At 35.5% G+C, this 13,296-nt stretch overlaps 1 protein-coding gene across 1 annotated transcript; it reads right to left on the bottom strand.

Annotated features, from left to right (window-relative positions):
* Positions 1 to 7,073: 7,073 nt before the first annotated feature.
* Positions 7,074 to 7,535, bottom strand: LOC149777152 (protein CFDP2-like). The gene has a single exon (XM_089941379.1). The coding sequence runs from the start codon at positions 7,533 to 7,535 to the stop codon at positions 7,074 to 7,076; it is 462 nt and encodes a 153-aa protein (XP_089797505.1).
* Positions 7,536 to 13,296: the final 5,761 nt, after the last annotated feature.

Genomic DNA, 13,296 nt, shown 5'->3' with positions numbered 1-13,296 from the left:
GAAATTAGTGAAATGAAAAATCAAGCGCCTCAAACAATCTTGAAGCAAGTTTTTCAAATACAAACGACATTTCAATCTGGTTTGAAAATATGACTCTTCATTTTCAGAATAATAGGAAGAATAAAATAAAATTAATACTGTATGTACTTTGTTTAGACACACTACATACTCATAAATACTGCTGAATTACTATATATAATGAACGCTGCTTCTAAGTGAAATTGACATCAGCAGAAAATAACAGAGTTCCACAGTGTTCATCTGCGTTCTTTCAGCCTTTTGACGTTTCAGCTGAACGTTTTTATTTTCCGACATTTTCTCTGGTAATTAGTGAATAGTCTTTCATTATTAATAACGCTTCAATAGTTCTGACATTTTTATAGGCTCGTTGTTCTATTGGACTAAACATGTTCTTTCATGAGGATTTAAATTTTTCAGCAACAGTTGCACTCAAATGACAGATCAATATGAACAAGTATTAAATTTAATTTTCATATAATGGTATTTCTTTTTATTCTTTCTTTCATTTTCAGTATTACTAGTGTTTGAATACCATATGATTTTTCTAGCTTCTCTCTGTCCTTATTTATTTCACATAAAGATTTAAGGCAGTGAATAGAAATTACAGCTACCGGCTACCTTATAGTCATGTGCATCGAAAAAAATATAAAATGCTTTATAATTTTGTTCAAAAAGTGTAATTAAACAAACACCCGTTCAAAAGCTAATATTTTATTACCAGAATAAATTGATGACGTCAATTTATCAAACACTAGTGGCTCTTTTAATCTCTAGGAACGAAATACATTAAAGAAAATGGGCGTTCGCAACGGAATATTTCTCGCCTGAAGTGGGAATATTTGGTAGTGTCTCTCGTAAATTAGCCAATCATATCTATACAGTGGTTTCATTTCTCTCGTAAAATATTTTCTTATATGTACTCCAAAAAAGTGCATATCCGCTTCCCTGTTGCCATTAGAAACAGTAGGTGAATCAGTAATATCCTTCTGAGCCCCTCCACTAGAGCATAGTTTAAGAGTGAACACAAAAAGGAAAAATGGGTTTTGCAGTGCAGATGGCTGAAAAAACAACAATTGGCTAAAAAAAAAATGTTTGATAGGCCAGAAGAAAACAGCTGTCAATTCATTTGACATCTTGATCAGCAAATGGAGTCAATATGTGACATCTTTTCGGGACGAGATATAAATATTGATCAAAGATTAATATAGGGTAGTAACTACAGAAACGGTATGGTTAGAACATGGTTACACACTACTATCCTGCTAGGGCAATATAGTTATTCGTCTGTAGAAAATGTTTGAAACCTAAGTTTTCGTAGAAAGCCTGATACGCTGGTTATATGTTCTTGTAATAAGCAATAACAAAGAAATGTCTATTGACCCTTGCCTGAGATAAATATGGCCTCTTTTTGTATACAAGTTGCTCTTGCATGTAAGTAGATTTTGTGTTTGCCCCTATTTACTACTCATGTAGTTTACCACATTAGTGTTTGCTGTCCACAATACTCGATACACATCAGGTTTATCCAAAATTTTATATATATATATATATATATTCTCGCGTGAAGTGGGAAAATTTGGTAGTGTTTCTCGTAAATTAGCCAATCATATCAATACAGTATATATATATATATATATATATATATATATATATATATATATATATATATATATATATATATATATATATATATATATATATATATATACCTTTTCGCTTGCTCTTCCTTTGTGAACATTTTTAATTTTGAGACAAATACTGCGAAATCTTCTAAAAATGTAAAATGCGGAAAGCATCCCCTTTTGACAATGGTAAGAACTCAGTAGAAATTAAATGATTAGGATTCGTTGTAGAAAACATCCATACATCACCGAGTTTTATGGTTTCGTCTATAATTTTGAACAAGTTTGACAACTCCCGTTTGTGTATTACTTGCTCGATTAGGTAAGTAATACCTCATTGTACGTTGAGATGTCACGCAAATTAAGTATAATATTATACATTAAGGCACCTGTTTACACACTCTAATAACTGACGAATGTATCTTTCTTTTTACAAGATTCTTAAAAGAATGTGAAGTATTCTTTGAAAATAGTACGTAAGCATCGATCACTCCAAAAACGGGGAATTCGTATTGCCTCATCTGCTATGAAAACATCAATACAAATATCATCTTAACATTCCCTACCATATGTTTTTTTTCTGTTGTATCTTTCACAGTCTTGTGCGTGCTAAAAGAATTTTATATATATATATTAAGTTCTAATTTTGATGATTTCTTCCTTGCTACAAATTACATATATAATGATCAAACGATAAATGGGCTTTAGTTTGACAATAACATACCACCCCCACATCTTGCAAAGTAATTTTTCTGATAACTACAAGAAATATGTATGCCCACAAAAATAAATTTACTCACATGATTTCATGCCATAATAAATACAATTCAGATCAAATGAATTTGATTATTTTCTTATAAGACTCTGACATAGTTGTGACACTTATGGAGAAAACTTGCATTTAATGTATGAGCTTGCTTTGAAAAATTATCCATGAACGATGGGAAATTAAAAACGTTTTCTCATTGAGACTGTAACCAATAGTTACGGTAGGTCGCATTATTACGCAAAGATATAGTGTAATTAAAGAAGAAATTCTTCTAGCAGAAAATGTTAGGCTGGAGTTTGCATTAAGGTCATCAGAATATTAACTAATTATTCCACCTTTTACAGTGGTAAAAGACAGTGCTTAATTTTGTTAGGTTTATGTGTTTTCAATTTAAAAACTCATTTGATGCTTTTAGAAGCTTGATAGAGCAGATCGAAACTTCGTTACCGTACATATCAAATTGTGAAGAGAACTTATTTTGAGAACTCTTTTACGCATATACTTAATTAATCAATTATATATAAGAAGATGACCGCGTACGGCGCCTAATCTTTTGATTACAAAACAAATACCATGTAAATACAAAACAAGAACATGCTGACGTTCAGTTTGCGAACACCATTTTGACACTATCTGAGTGTGTCTTGCCAAGGTGGCTTCCCACAATGCAGTTCGTTTTCAGATGCGTTGTATTCTTGTCATGTAATTACGGAGGAACTGTAGAGTTTATGGCACGCGCATCGTCATTAGAATACTTTTCTTATTTATCTATTAAATGTTCACATAATTAGATATGCTTCCAATGTATGAGGTAAATGGTAAATTTAACCTGTGGCCTTTCTTGAGAGTTTCGAGTACCCATATAATTTAAATTTGTGATGCATTTATGAATGTTCGGCTGAGGGAAATGCTTGAAAATGTATTGCCTTGAAAGACAAATAAATCAGTTCATTATTCAGTACCACTGAGTCATTTCAGCGTTTGGAAAATTTCTTTTTTATTACTATATGGCTGATAGGCACATTGGAGACTTATTTCTCATGTAAATACTGCAGTATTTTATGGATTATTCTTCATTGCAGGGAACATTTATACTGACAACTCTATTTAGTGCCCGAATATATAAATGCAATTTTCATTTTTAAACAATGTAATGAATTCAACAATAGTAATAAAAATGCACACGATTTCTCTATCTACGAAAGGGCTATTTTTAGTTCACCTAGCTGTAAGTCAAAGTGAGTGCATCCCAAGTGCGTTGTCCGGCGTGAGTCAACAATTACAATTTTCATCTTCTCCCCAAAAAGTCTACCTGAATTGCAGACAAACTACTTTTATTTATTCAAATGGAGCCAATTTGACATCAAAATAAGGCCGTCGTTAATACAATGAAAAACCTTTAAGCAACTTCTTCTCATAAACCGCTAAATAAAATCTTACCAAATGTAATTTAATAAAGCACTGACATAAACGCCTTTCATATTTGTGCGAAATGCGGCTGTCATTGGTGAAAATAGAAGAAGAATAATCATTTAATCAGCGTCTTTACAAAAATCACTATATAATTTGACCACATTTTATTGAAAACGTTATGGCATAGATGACCTTAAAGTCTGTACAGATTCAGACATATCATAAAATATGCAGATATTATTAAAATAGAAAAACCCATAAAAAATTAACAGAAATTAATCATTTTTTGAGAATAAGCACTCGGCCTGAAAAACCTTTTGATATTTACAAATGTTGTCAACCAGTCTACAAATATGGTTGCTATTACAAAGAGCAGAAAACCTTGTGAAAGATTTTTCCATTAAAATAACAACAAAACACTGCTGAACAGAATGTGATACTATTTTTCAGAAACATGGATTAATCAGTCTCCTCTCATAAACGCAACTTGAAACTGTGGCTGAAACAATTTTATCATGCGGACCTGCCATAGTCTATAAAAGTATTGTATGTTTTCCATCAAATATGGCAGTGATATAAAAAAACTAAACATTTAAATGAAGTTGTCTCGAAAACAAACAATTTGACCAAAACAGAACTAAAGCATCCTGTCATAGAGATTTCAAAACTGTGACATAAATCAAACACTCGATACTGATATATCAGTCTGTTATGCCCATCAACCCTGCCGGAGTATAGGCCACCCACAAAAGATCGCCAGAGACTTCTGTCTTGTGCCATCTCCTCGAGCTGACTCCAGGTGTGACCCAGTTTAGTGATGTCCGCCTCAAGGTCACGTCGTCAGGTGTTTCTTGGTCGCTTCTTCTCCGCTTGCCTTGAGGATTCCACCTCAAAGCCTGTCTGGTAATGTTTGTTGGCGGTTTACGTAGGGTGTGTCCTATCCATCCCCAACTTCTCTTCTTGATCTCGTCTTCTACCGGAAGCTGAGAGGTTCTCTGCCACAGGTTGTCTTTGCTGATGGTGTCTGGCCAGCGGATCTAGACAATTCTTCTTAGGCAGCTGTTGATGAAGGTCTGAACTATCTTTACGGTCGACTTGGTGGTTCTCCAGGTCTCTGCTCCATACAACAGAAATGACTTCACGTTGGAGTTGAACAGTCTGATCTTGGTAGTCAAGGAAATTTCTTTGGAGCTCAATATATTCTTGAGTTGTATGAAAGTTGCCCTCACCTTTCCGATCATTGCCTGGACGTCTGCCTCTGTGCCATCCTGCTGATTGATAATGCTGCCCAGGTACGTGAAGGACTCCACCTCTTCCAGGGGACTTCCATGCAGCGTGACTGGGTTGTTAATGATATAATTGATCATGAAGATCTTGGTCTTGTCTTTGTGGATGTTAAGGCCACCTTGTGTTGATGTGGCTGCCAGTACGTCGGTTTTGTTCTGCATTTGCTGCTGACTGTGAGACAAGAGCGCTAGGTCATCGGCAAAGTGCAAGTCCTCAAGTTGACTCCACAATATCCACTGGATCCCATTTCTTCGTCCTTTGGTGGACGTCTACATAATCCTGTCGATGGCGAGAAGGAAGAGAAACGGTGACAGCAAGCAGCCTTGTCTCATGTCAGTCCACACAACCAAGCTGTATGTGTGTTGTCCGGCATGAATGACTCTGCAGGACATTCCGTTGTAAGCGTTCTTGCTCAAGTTCACCATATTGGTTGTGATGCCGTAGTGGCGAAGAAGTTTCCAGAGTGTCTCTCTGTGTACGCTGTCGAATGCCTTCTCATAATCGAAAAAGTTGATGAAGAGCGAAGAATTCCACTCCAACGATTGCTCGACTATGATGCGAAGAGTAGCTATTTCGTCCGTACACGATCTGTTCTGCCGGAAGCCCACGTCCTCGTCTCGTAACTGTGGGTCGACTGCCTCCTTCATCCTCTCCAAGAAGACCTGGTTGAAGACTTTCCCTGGTACTGACAGGAGTGTGATTCAATTGCAGTAAGAGCAATTTCTGCGGTCGCGTTTCTTGGGGATCTTGAAGAGGTATCCCTCCTTCCAGTTAGTCGGTATTTCTTCTTCCTCTCAGATCTTCTCAAAGAGGGGTACAGCATTTCCATTGAAGCCTTTAGGTCTGCTCCAAGGACTTCTTCTGCTCGGAGGTGATCAGGTCTAGCCTTGCCGTTCTTCATCTGGGTGATGGTTTTCCTGTTCTCGTTTCTGGTGGAATTGTCACAGCTTATGAGTAGATCTGCGTTGGCTATGTCGATTTCTGGGGGATTTAGTGGTGCCGGCCTGTTATGCAGTTCTTCAAAATGTTCTGATCATATATTCATTTGGTGTTCTGTACTTGCTATGGTCTTTTCCTGCTTGTCCTTTGCTGTTCTCTCTCTTTTGCTGTACTTGCCGGACAGCTTCTTGGCGATAGAATACAGCTTCTTGCTATTTTCACATCCGGTCGCTTCTTCTGCCTCTGCTGCCAGTTTTTCAACATAGTTTCTCCTGTCTATCTTGATGCTTCTTTTCACTTCTCTGAGGGCTTCAGTGTATTCTTATTGTACCTTTACGTTTGTAGTTTTTGTGCTACTGCTATTTACTTCTTCTCTCTTCTGTTTCCGCTCCTGGATTTTGCGCAATTTTTTCGACTGAAATCCCTTCTTTCTGCTGGTGCTTCATGGGGCCTAGTACTTCTGGCATGATGATTTTACTGCCTCCTTAGCTTTCTGACATCTGTTTGTTCGCATTGTCTTCTTTATCTTCGAAAATATGTTGTAGCACTTGGTACTTGTTGTTAAGCGGCAGTCTGTATTCGTTTTTAGTTTTTGCATCTTTCAACAGGCTGATGTTCTACTTTGTTTTCTTCTCTTTTGTGTCCATCCAGTTCTTCTTCAGTTTAAGTTTCAGCCTTGCGACAACCAAGTGGTGCTCAGATGCCACATCCGCTCCCCTCTTCACCCTCACATCTTACAGGGATCTTCTGAACTTCTTGGCTATGCAGATGTAGTCAATCTGATTTTCTGTCACATGGTTTGGTGATATCCATGTGTTCTTGTTGATTCTCTTTTGGGGTTGAAGATGGTACCCCGATGACCAGGTTGTTCAGTGCATAAAAGTCTGAGAATCTCTCTCCATTCATGTTCATCTCCCCAGTCCTTGGATCCCCATGGCCTGTTCATACCCTGTGTTGTCTGGTCTAGCTTTGGTATTGAAATCACCCATGAGGGTGTTGGTGTCTTTGTCTGGGAATTTCTCTTATATGCTCTGTTGTCTGTTGTAAAACTGGTCCTTATCTTTTCCATTTGTTGGAGCGTAGCACAGTATGACGTTGATCTTTATTCTCTCCTTGTTGGTCCTAGACGTTGCCTTGAGAATTCTGGACCCGTGTGATTCCCATCCTATCATTGCATTAAATGCTTGCTTCGACAGCATGAGCCCCAGCGCGTCATCTTTCTCATGTCCTGAATACAGTAGCATCTCCCCTGTCATCAGTCTTCTTTGTCCAGATTGAGTCCATCTTGTCTCGCTAATGCTCAGTAGTGATAGGTTGTAGTTCCTCATATCTGCTGCTACCTGTGCTGTTTTTCCTGCCTCATACATTGTCCGAACGTTCCATGTTGCTATGTTAATACTCCTGTTTGATAGAAGGGTGGTCTGCTTTATGGCTTCAACAATCAGCATCGTAAGCCTTCCAGAAGAAGACCCTTCCTCAGGCATTCAGTTTCTGGTTTTTCTTCTGCTACCGTTTTTGTAGCAAGTTGGATTTTACAGGGCCGGGTTGCTAGCCCCACGCCCAACCCTCCTCCTTTTACATCCGGGCTTGGGACTGGCAATGGCGGAGTTATACCGATATATGAATATGAACAAATCTGACATAAATCATAGTGACCTCAAGATATTTTAAGTTTGTGCAAAAGATCTCCAATTCGCCATCAAATATAGCAGCTCATTTTGGAAAATCAAATTGAAAAGCAGTATCGCCAACAATAGAACAAATATATTAACGTTTTTTTCTCACAACTGCTGAACAGAAGTTGACCCAAATACAAAATTGAACATAATTTTAAGAAGGCAATTCAATTTTATAAATATGATTCTGATCTTATTGTTCATTATGGCTATTATTACTAAAAATGAACAATCTCAAACTACTTTATTCTCAAAACCCGGGCAACAGAAATGTATTAAATTTACACAAAGCAACCAAGCATAATGCATTTTTAATCGAGACAAATTATGTAAATCCGCATCCAGAAAGGCTATTACACTAAAACAAAAAACAAAAATTGATTTTAGATTATAATGACAATTAAAATGGAAAAAAAAAATTACTGTACATTTCAAAACAGTTTGCAGCACTTCGGTATGGTTCTATTTATTTAGTCAAAACGCAAGAATGGTAAATTCAAATCAACAGGCAGTCTCACTAAACCCCGTCTGGGAGATCCTAATAATTTGTTTTCTGTTCATTGAGTTTCTGAAGTTCGACGTTACAAATACTGTATTCTGTAAAATATAAACTTTTTCGCGAACTACCTTGATACTCAACATATTTTACTCGTAACACAGACCCCTACAGTGAAATACATCAAAATAACCATGCATGATTGTAAATAGCATATAGAAAACGTTGCAGGACGATAAACGGGCATTTATGTGAGATCTTTAAACATTATGGTCGATACTGGGGGCATCATGACGAATAATGACAAAGAAAACTATGTCAGGGCGAAGTAATTTATTTAAGTAGAATAATATTTATGGAATTTTCCTACATCGAAGAATGACATAACACAGCGCGCCCACACATCAGTAATTTGACGACTTCAAAAATACTTGAAACAGCTGGAAAAAGCAGAGATCGTAAATTTCCGTTACCACAGAGATTAGTAAAGATAAGTCTTGACTCAAATATCCCTTCTCTCCTTAGCTTCTAAAAAATATATTTAGACACCATGAAGGTAGATGAATTTTAAAATAATGTCCTGAAGGGTGCGTTGTATGCTTTTTAAGACAATGGTTATTAACACACTTTCTAAAGGATAGTTTGCATACTTTTAGTAAACCTTTTAAACGCTAGATTGAATACTTTTAATGATGTAACGGCTAAGTTTTATACTCTTAATAAACGTTGTAACGGCTAGGTTGTATACTTTTAATAAACGTTGTAACGGCTAGGTTGTATACTTTTAATAAACGTTGTAATGGCTAGGTTGTATACTTTTAATAAACTTCTTAAAGGCTAGGATGAATATTTTTAATAAACGATGTAACGGCTAGGTTGTATACTTTTAATAAACGTTGTAATAGCTAGGTTGTAAGCTTTTAATAAACGTTGAAATGCCTAGGTTGTATACTTTTAATAAACGTTGGAGTGGCTAGGTTGTATACTTTTAATAAAAGTTGTAATGGCTAGGTTGTATACTTTTAATAAACGTTGTAATGGATAGGTTGGGTACTTTTAATGAAAGTTGTAATGGCCAGTTTGTATACTTTTAATAAAAGTTGTAATGGCTAGGTTGTATAATTTTAATGAACGTTGTAATGGCTAGGTTGTATACTTTTAATAAATGTTGAAATGGATAGGTTGTATACTTAAATGAAAAGGAATATGCCTATTGAAACTGTGTTAATTTTTATGATGAACACTAGGAAAAACATATTTGGGTGGGTTCCATGCAAACAAGCATTCTCTTTCGTTGTGAAAATATGGGAAGAGGGCACACGTTACTAACTTCTACGTAGTTTAGCTCGGCAACTGTTTTGTTCATCCACACACACACACACACACACACACACAGAGGCGCGCGCACACACATACCCATGTGACTATTATAACAGTGCGAATGCTTGACTAACAGAAGTAAAAGCTTTTAAACATGCTTCGATAGCTAGCTGCGTCCCTTGGAACCATTTATATAGGCAAAGTGCTCTCTCTCTCTCTCTCTCTCTCTCTCTCTCTCTCTCTATCTATCTATCTATCTATCTATATATATATATATATATATATATATATATATAGAGAGAGAGAGAGAGAGAGAGAGAGAGAGAGAGAGAGAGAGAGAGAGAGAGAGAGAGAGAGAGAGAGATATTGTTATGCATATTGTATTTAATTATATCTGATTCAATTGTTTGTAAGTTTTAAAATATTTTTTTCAATTTCATTATATGTCAAAATAGTTCTGTTTGTTAGGAACTTAATACATTTTTAGAAAATAGTCTGAGCTTGACTGTTCGTTTTAGTAAACACCAGGTGTTGACCTAGATTCTGACCATGATTCAAAATTAGTAGCAACCACGTAAATAAGTTCTATTTTTATTTTAAAATGATTGGCTGTTGTCGAGGTCATGATGGGACTGAGTGGTTTAAGATGTAAACAATTTTTTTAATTTTATTTCTTAGAGTAAAATGATTGGCTTTCGTCAGGGTCATGTTGACCGTACGTGATATAAACATGACCAAGTGACCCTTATCCGGGGCGTAAAATTCAACTTTTGAACCATCGTATTAGAGAAGTTAGCATAGATGGGCTTTTTCCTTTACGCTGGAATGTGTTGTGTCGTTCGAAGTTATTTCAAATTACTTGGATTCAAAAGGATTAATTCTTTTTTCCTGGAAAATGCGTGTGCTCATTTGAGATTCTTGAACAAAGACAGCTCTTATACAATTTTATTCATAAACCGGAGTGATATTTCTTGTTTCTGCAAGAAACTGTAGACTTCAACACTACAGGTTACAGCATACGTCATCGTCTTCCATCTCGGATTCTTCGGCGGGACGCGAACTTGAAATCAGTAGAACATTTAGTTATTAGGACTTCTAAAATGTTATTAGTGGATTATTCTTGGATTATTTTTGAATTTGATTCTATAAAACCGTAAGTTCATATTTTTTTCATTTTTGCAGAAATTTTCCAGGGAAATAAATTATTATATTTTCAAAGCTTGTTATTTTAACTCTTTCTTGTGTTACTGTTTATTAGAGCCTAAACACGTAACATAATAATTGGGGAGCTTGTCCTAAGGATAATTTGGAATTTTGGATATAATATTTCAGAGAATTTTGTTTCTGAAATTTGAATTCCCCATGTTTTTGAATTTTTTTAGTGAAATCAGCAACCTTTTTCTAAAATGTCATCAAAAATGGAAATCGTTCTTTCAAATCCTACCCAGGAACAATTAAATCTTTTCAAAAAGATGAATTGATTCAACTTGCCAGAAAAAGCGATCTTTGTGAGGTAAAGGCTTCCTTAACGAAACAGGAAATAAGAAATATTTTGGTTCAGTACTTGGTAGAAAAGAATGTTTTGGATAAAAGTGCTTTGGTTTCGATCAGTAAAGCTGTATCAGACTCTGACAAAAAAAGTGAAGGAATTAAAATTAAAATACAAGATAGAATTGGAGTTGAGGAAGCTGGAACTTCAGAAAGAAGAAAGAGAAAAACAAATGCAAATGGAGTTGCAATTGGAAAAAGAAAAAGAACATATGTTATTACAAAAAGAACAAATAAAGTTACAGTTTGAGAAACAGGAGAGAGAGAGAGAGAGAGAGAGATAAAAATATGCAAATGCAGTTACTAGAAAAACAATATATAAATAAGTTCTATTTTTATTTTGAAATGATTTGTTGTTGTCGAGGTCATGATGGGACAGAGTGGTTTAAGATGTAAACAATTTTTTTTATTTTATTTCTTAGAGTAAAATAATTGGTTTTCGTCAGGGTCATGTTAAGAGTACGTGATATAAACATGACCACGTGACTCTTATCCGAGGCGTAAAATTCAACTTTTAAATCATCGTATCAGAGAAGTAAGCACAGCTGGGCTTTTTCCTTTATGCTGGAAGGTGTTGTGTCGTTTGGAGTTATTTCAAATTACTTGGATTCAAAAGGATTAATTCTTTTTTCCCGGAGTGATACTCCTTGTTTCTATAAGGAACCGTAGACTTCAACAATACTGGTTACAGCATACGTCATCGTCTTCCATCTTGGATTCTTCGTCGGGACTCGAATTTGAAATCAGTAGAATATTCGTGGATTATTCCTGGATTATTTTTGGATTGATTCTTTAAAACCGTAAGTTCATATATTTTCATTTTTACAGACATTTTCCAGGGAAATAAAGCTTGTTGTTTTCACTCTTTCTTGTGTTATTGTTTATTCGAGCCTAAACACGGAACAATATACGTATATATGTATGTATGTATGTATGTATGTATGTATGTATGTATGTATATGTGTGTGTGTGTGTGTGTGTGTGTGTGTGTGTGTGTGTGTGTGTGTGTGTTCCGCAACCATGAAAAGATTAGAAGGCAATGCCAACGTTAGAAGCTCTGCTTTGTCCTGCACATAATGGGATTAGTTCAAAGTAGTTCAAAGAGTTTTTACTTACACAAAGGATGTGCACAAATGAAGGTATTTGTTTGATCTAACCATACTTTTTTCATGAATCAGCTTCTGTTTCCAACTGTGCCTCCTCCAATCGCCCTTGTTCTATCTTAGACAGGTCTACTATTTCAGATGTTGTCTTTCTTAATAAACATTGAATAGTTCAAACTCGTTTTATACCGTAATTTTCATAAGAGTAACAAGCATATTTTCGTAACAAATGTCGATGGACGACCAATCTCCATGCCATTAAGTTTCATTTTTAATGAGAAACATTAATATTGTTGTTTTATCACCTAGGAAAATCAAAATACGTAAAAATCATAATTAGGAAAGTCATGTACACGGTGCTCAGGTCCAAACATTTTATATGTTTGAATCCATGAAACTAGACTACCGTATTTCCCTTAGTGAATGATCACTACATGTTTAATGATATTAAAACTATAAAATCTGCATTTTCCGGACGATGGAGTGTCTCTTAATTGTTTTGCGTTTAATATTTAAAACTATATTTCTAAAATATTGCGAAAATTTCCACCATACAGGTTAAACATGACAAGCTTTAAGCTTTATTTTAATTTTGTGGTGTTCATTGTTGAATTTTCTTTAAATAATGTCATTGAATGGAACATTACAATTTAGAAACGGCGATTAAATGTTACAAACGAGCCCGAAAATGAAACCACACCAAACAATCAATATAGATCTCGTTCTCAACAATCTATACAAAGTCAAAGAGTGTCTTCTGATCACCAGGCCTTAAGAATTGTATACTGCAGGCTCATACAGTTTTTTTTTTAAAAATAACAACAGTAATGTATTAAGTCAGTTACAACATTTGACCAGAAAGATGTGGCCTATTTGCCCGCAATACTAAATGAGGTTTTTTTTTTCAAAGTTCTCGAAAAAGTATGAAATTTCTAAAGAATCTGAATATATTTTAGAATCTTGGCTGGAATCTGAAGTGACCATTTTCTGACATGGTATTTTCGATGTCGCAGAGAACACTATACTTATTTCAGTTTGTTAATGGTTGACACGCGAACTGCAGCTTTAATTTGCATAGGGGTATCAACTAACGTTTTAAGGC

Source organism: Sinohyriopsis cumingii, chromosome 18 (genome assembly GCF_028554795.1).
Source record: "Sinohyriopsis cumingii isolate HCF-2022 chromosome 18, ASM2855479v2, whole genome shotgun sequence".
In the NCBI taxonomy this organism is placed as follows: Eukaryota; Metazoa; Mollusca; class Bivalvia; order Unionida; family Unionidae; genus Sinohyriopsis; species Sinohyriopsis cumingii.
This window is presented reverse-complemented; position numbering and strand designations above follow the sequence as displayed.

Coding starts and splice junctions, on each gene's coding strand:
- LOC149777152 (XM_089941379.1), bottom strand. CDS start 7,535: ATGCCTGAGGAAGGGTCTTCTTCTGGAAGGCTTACGATGCTGATTGTT.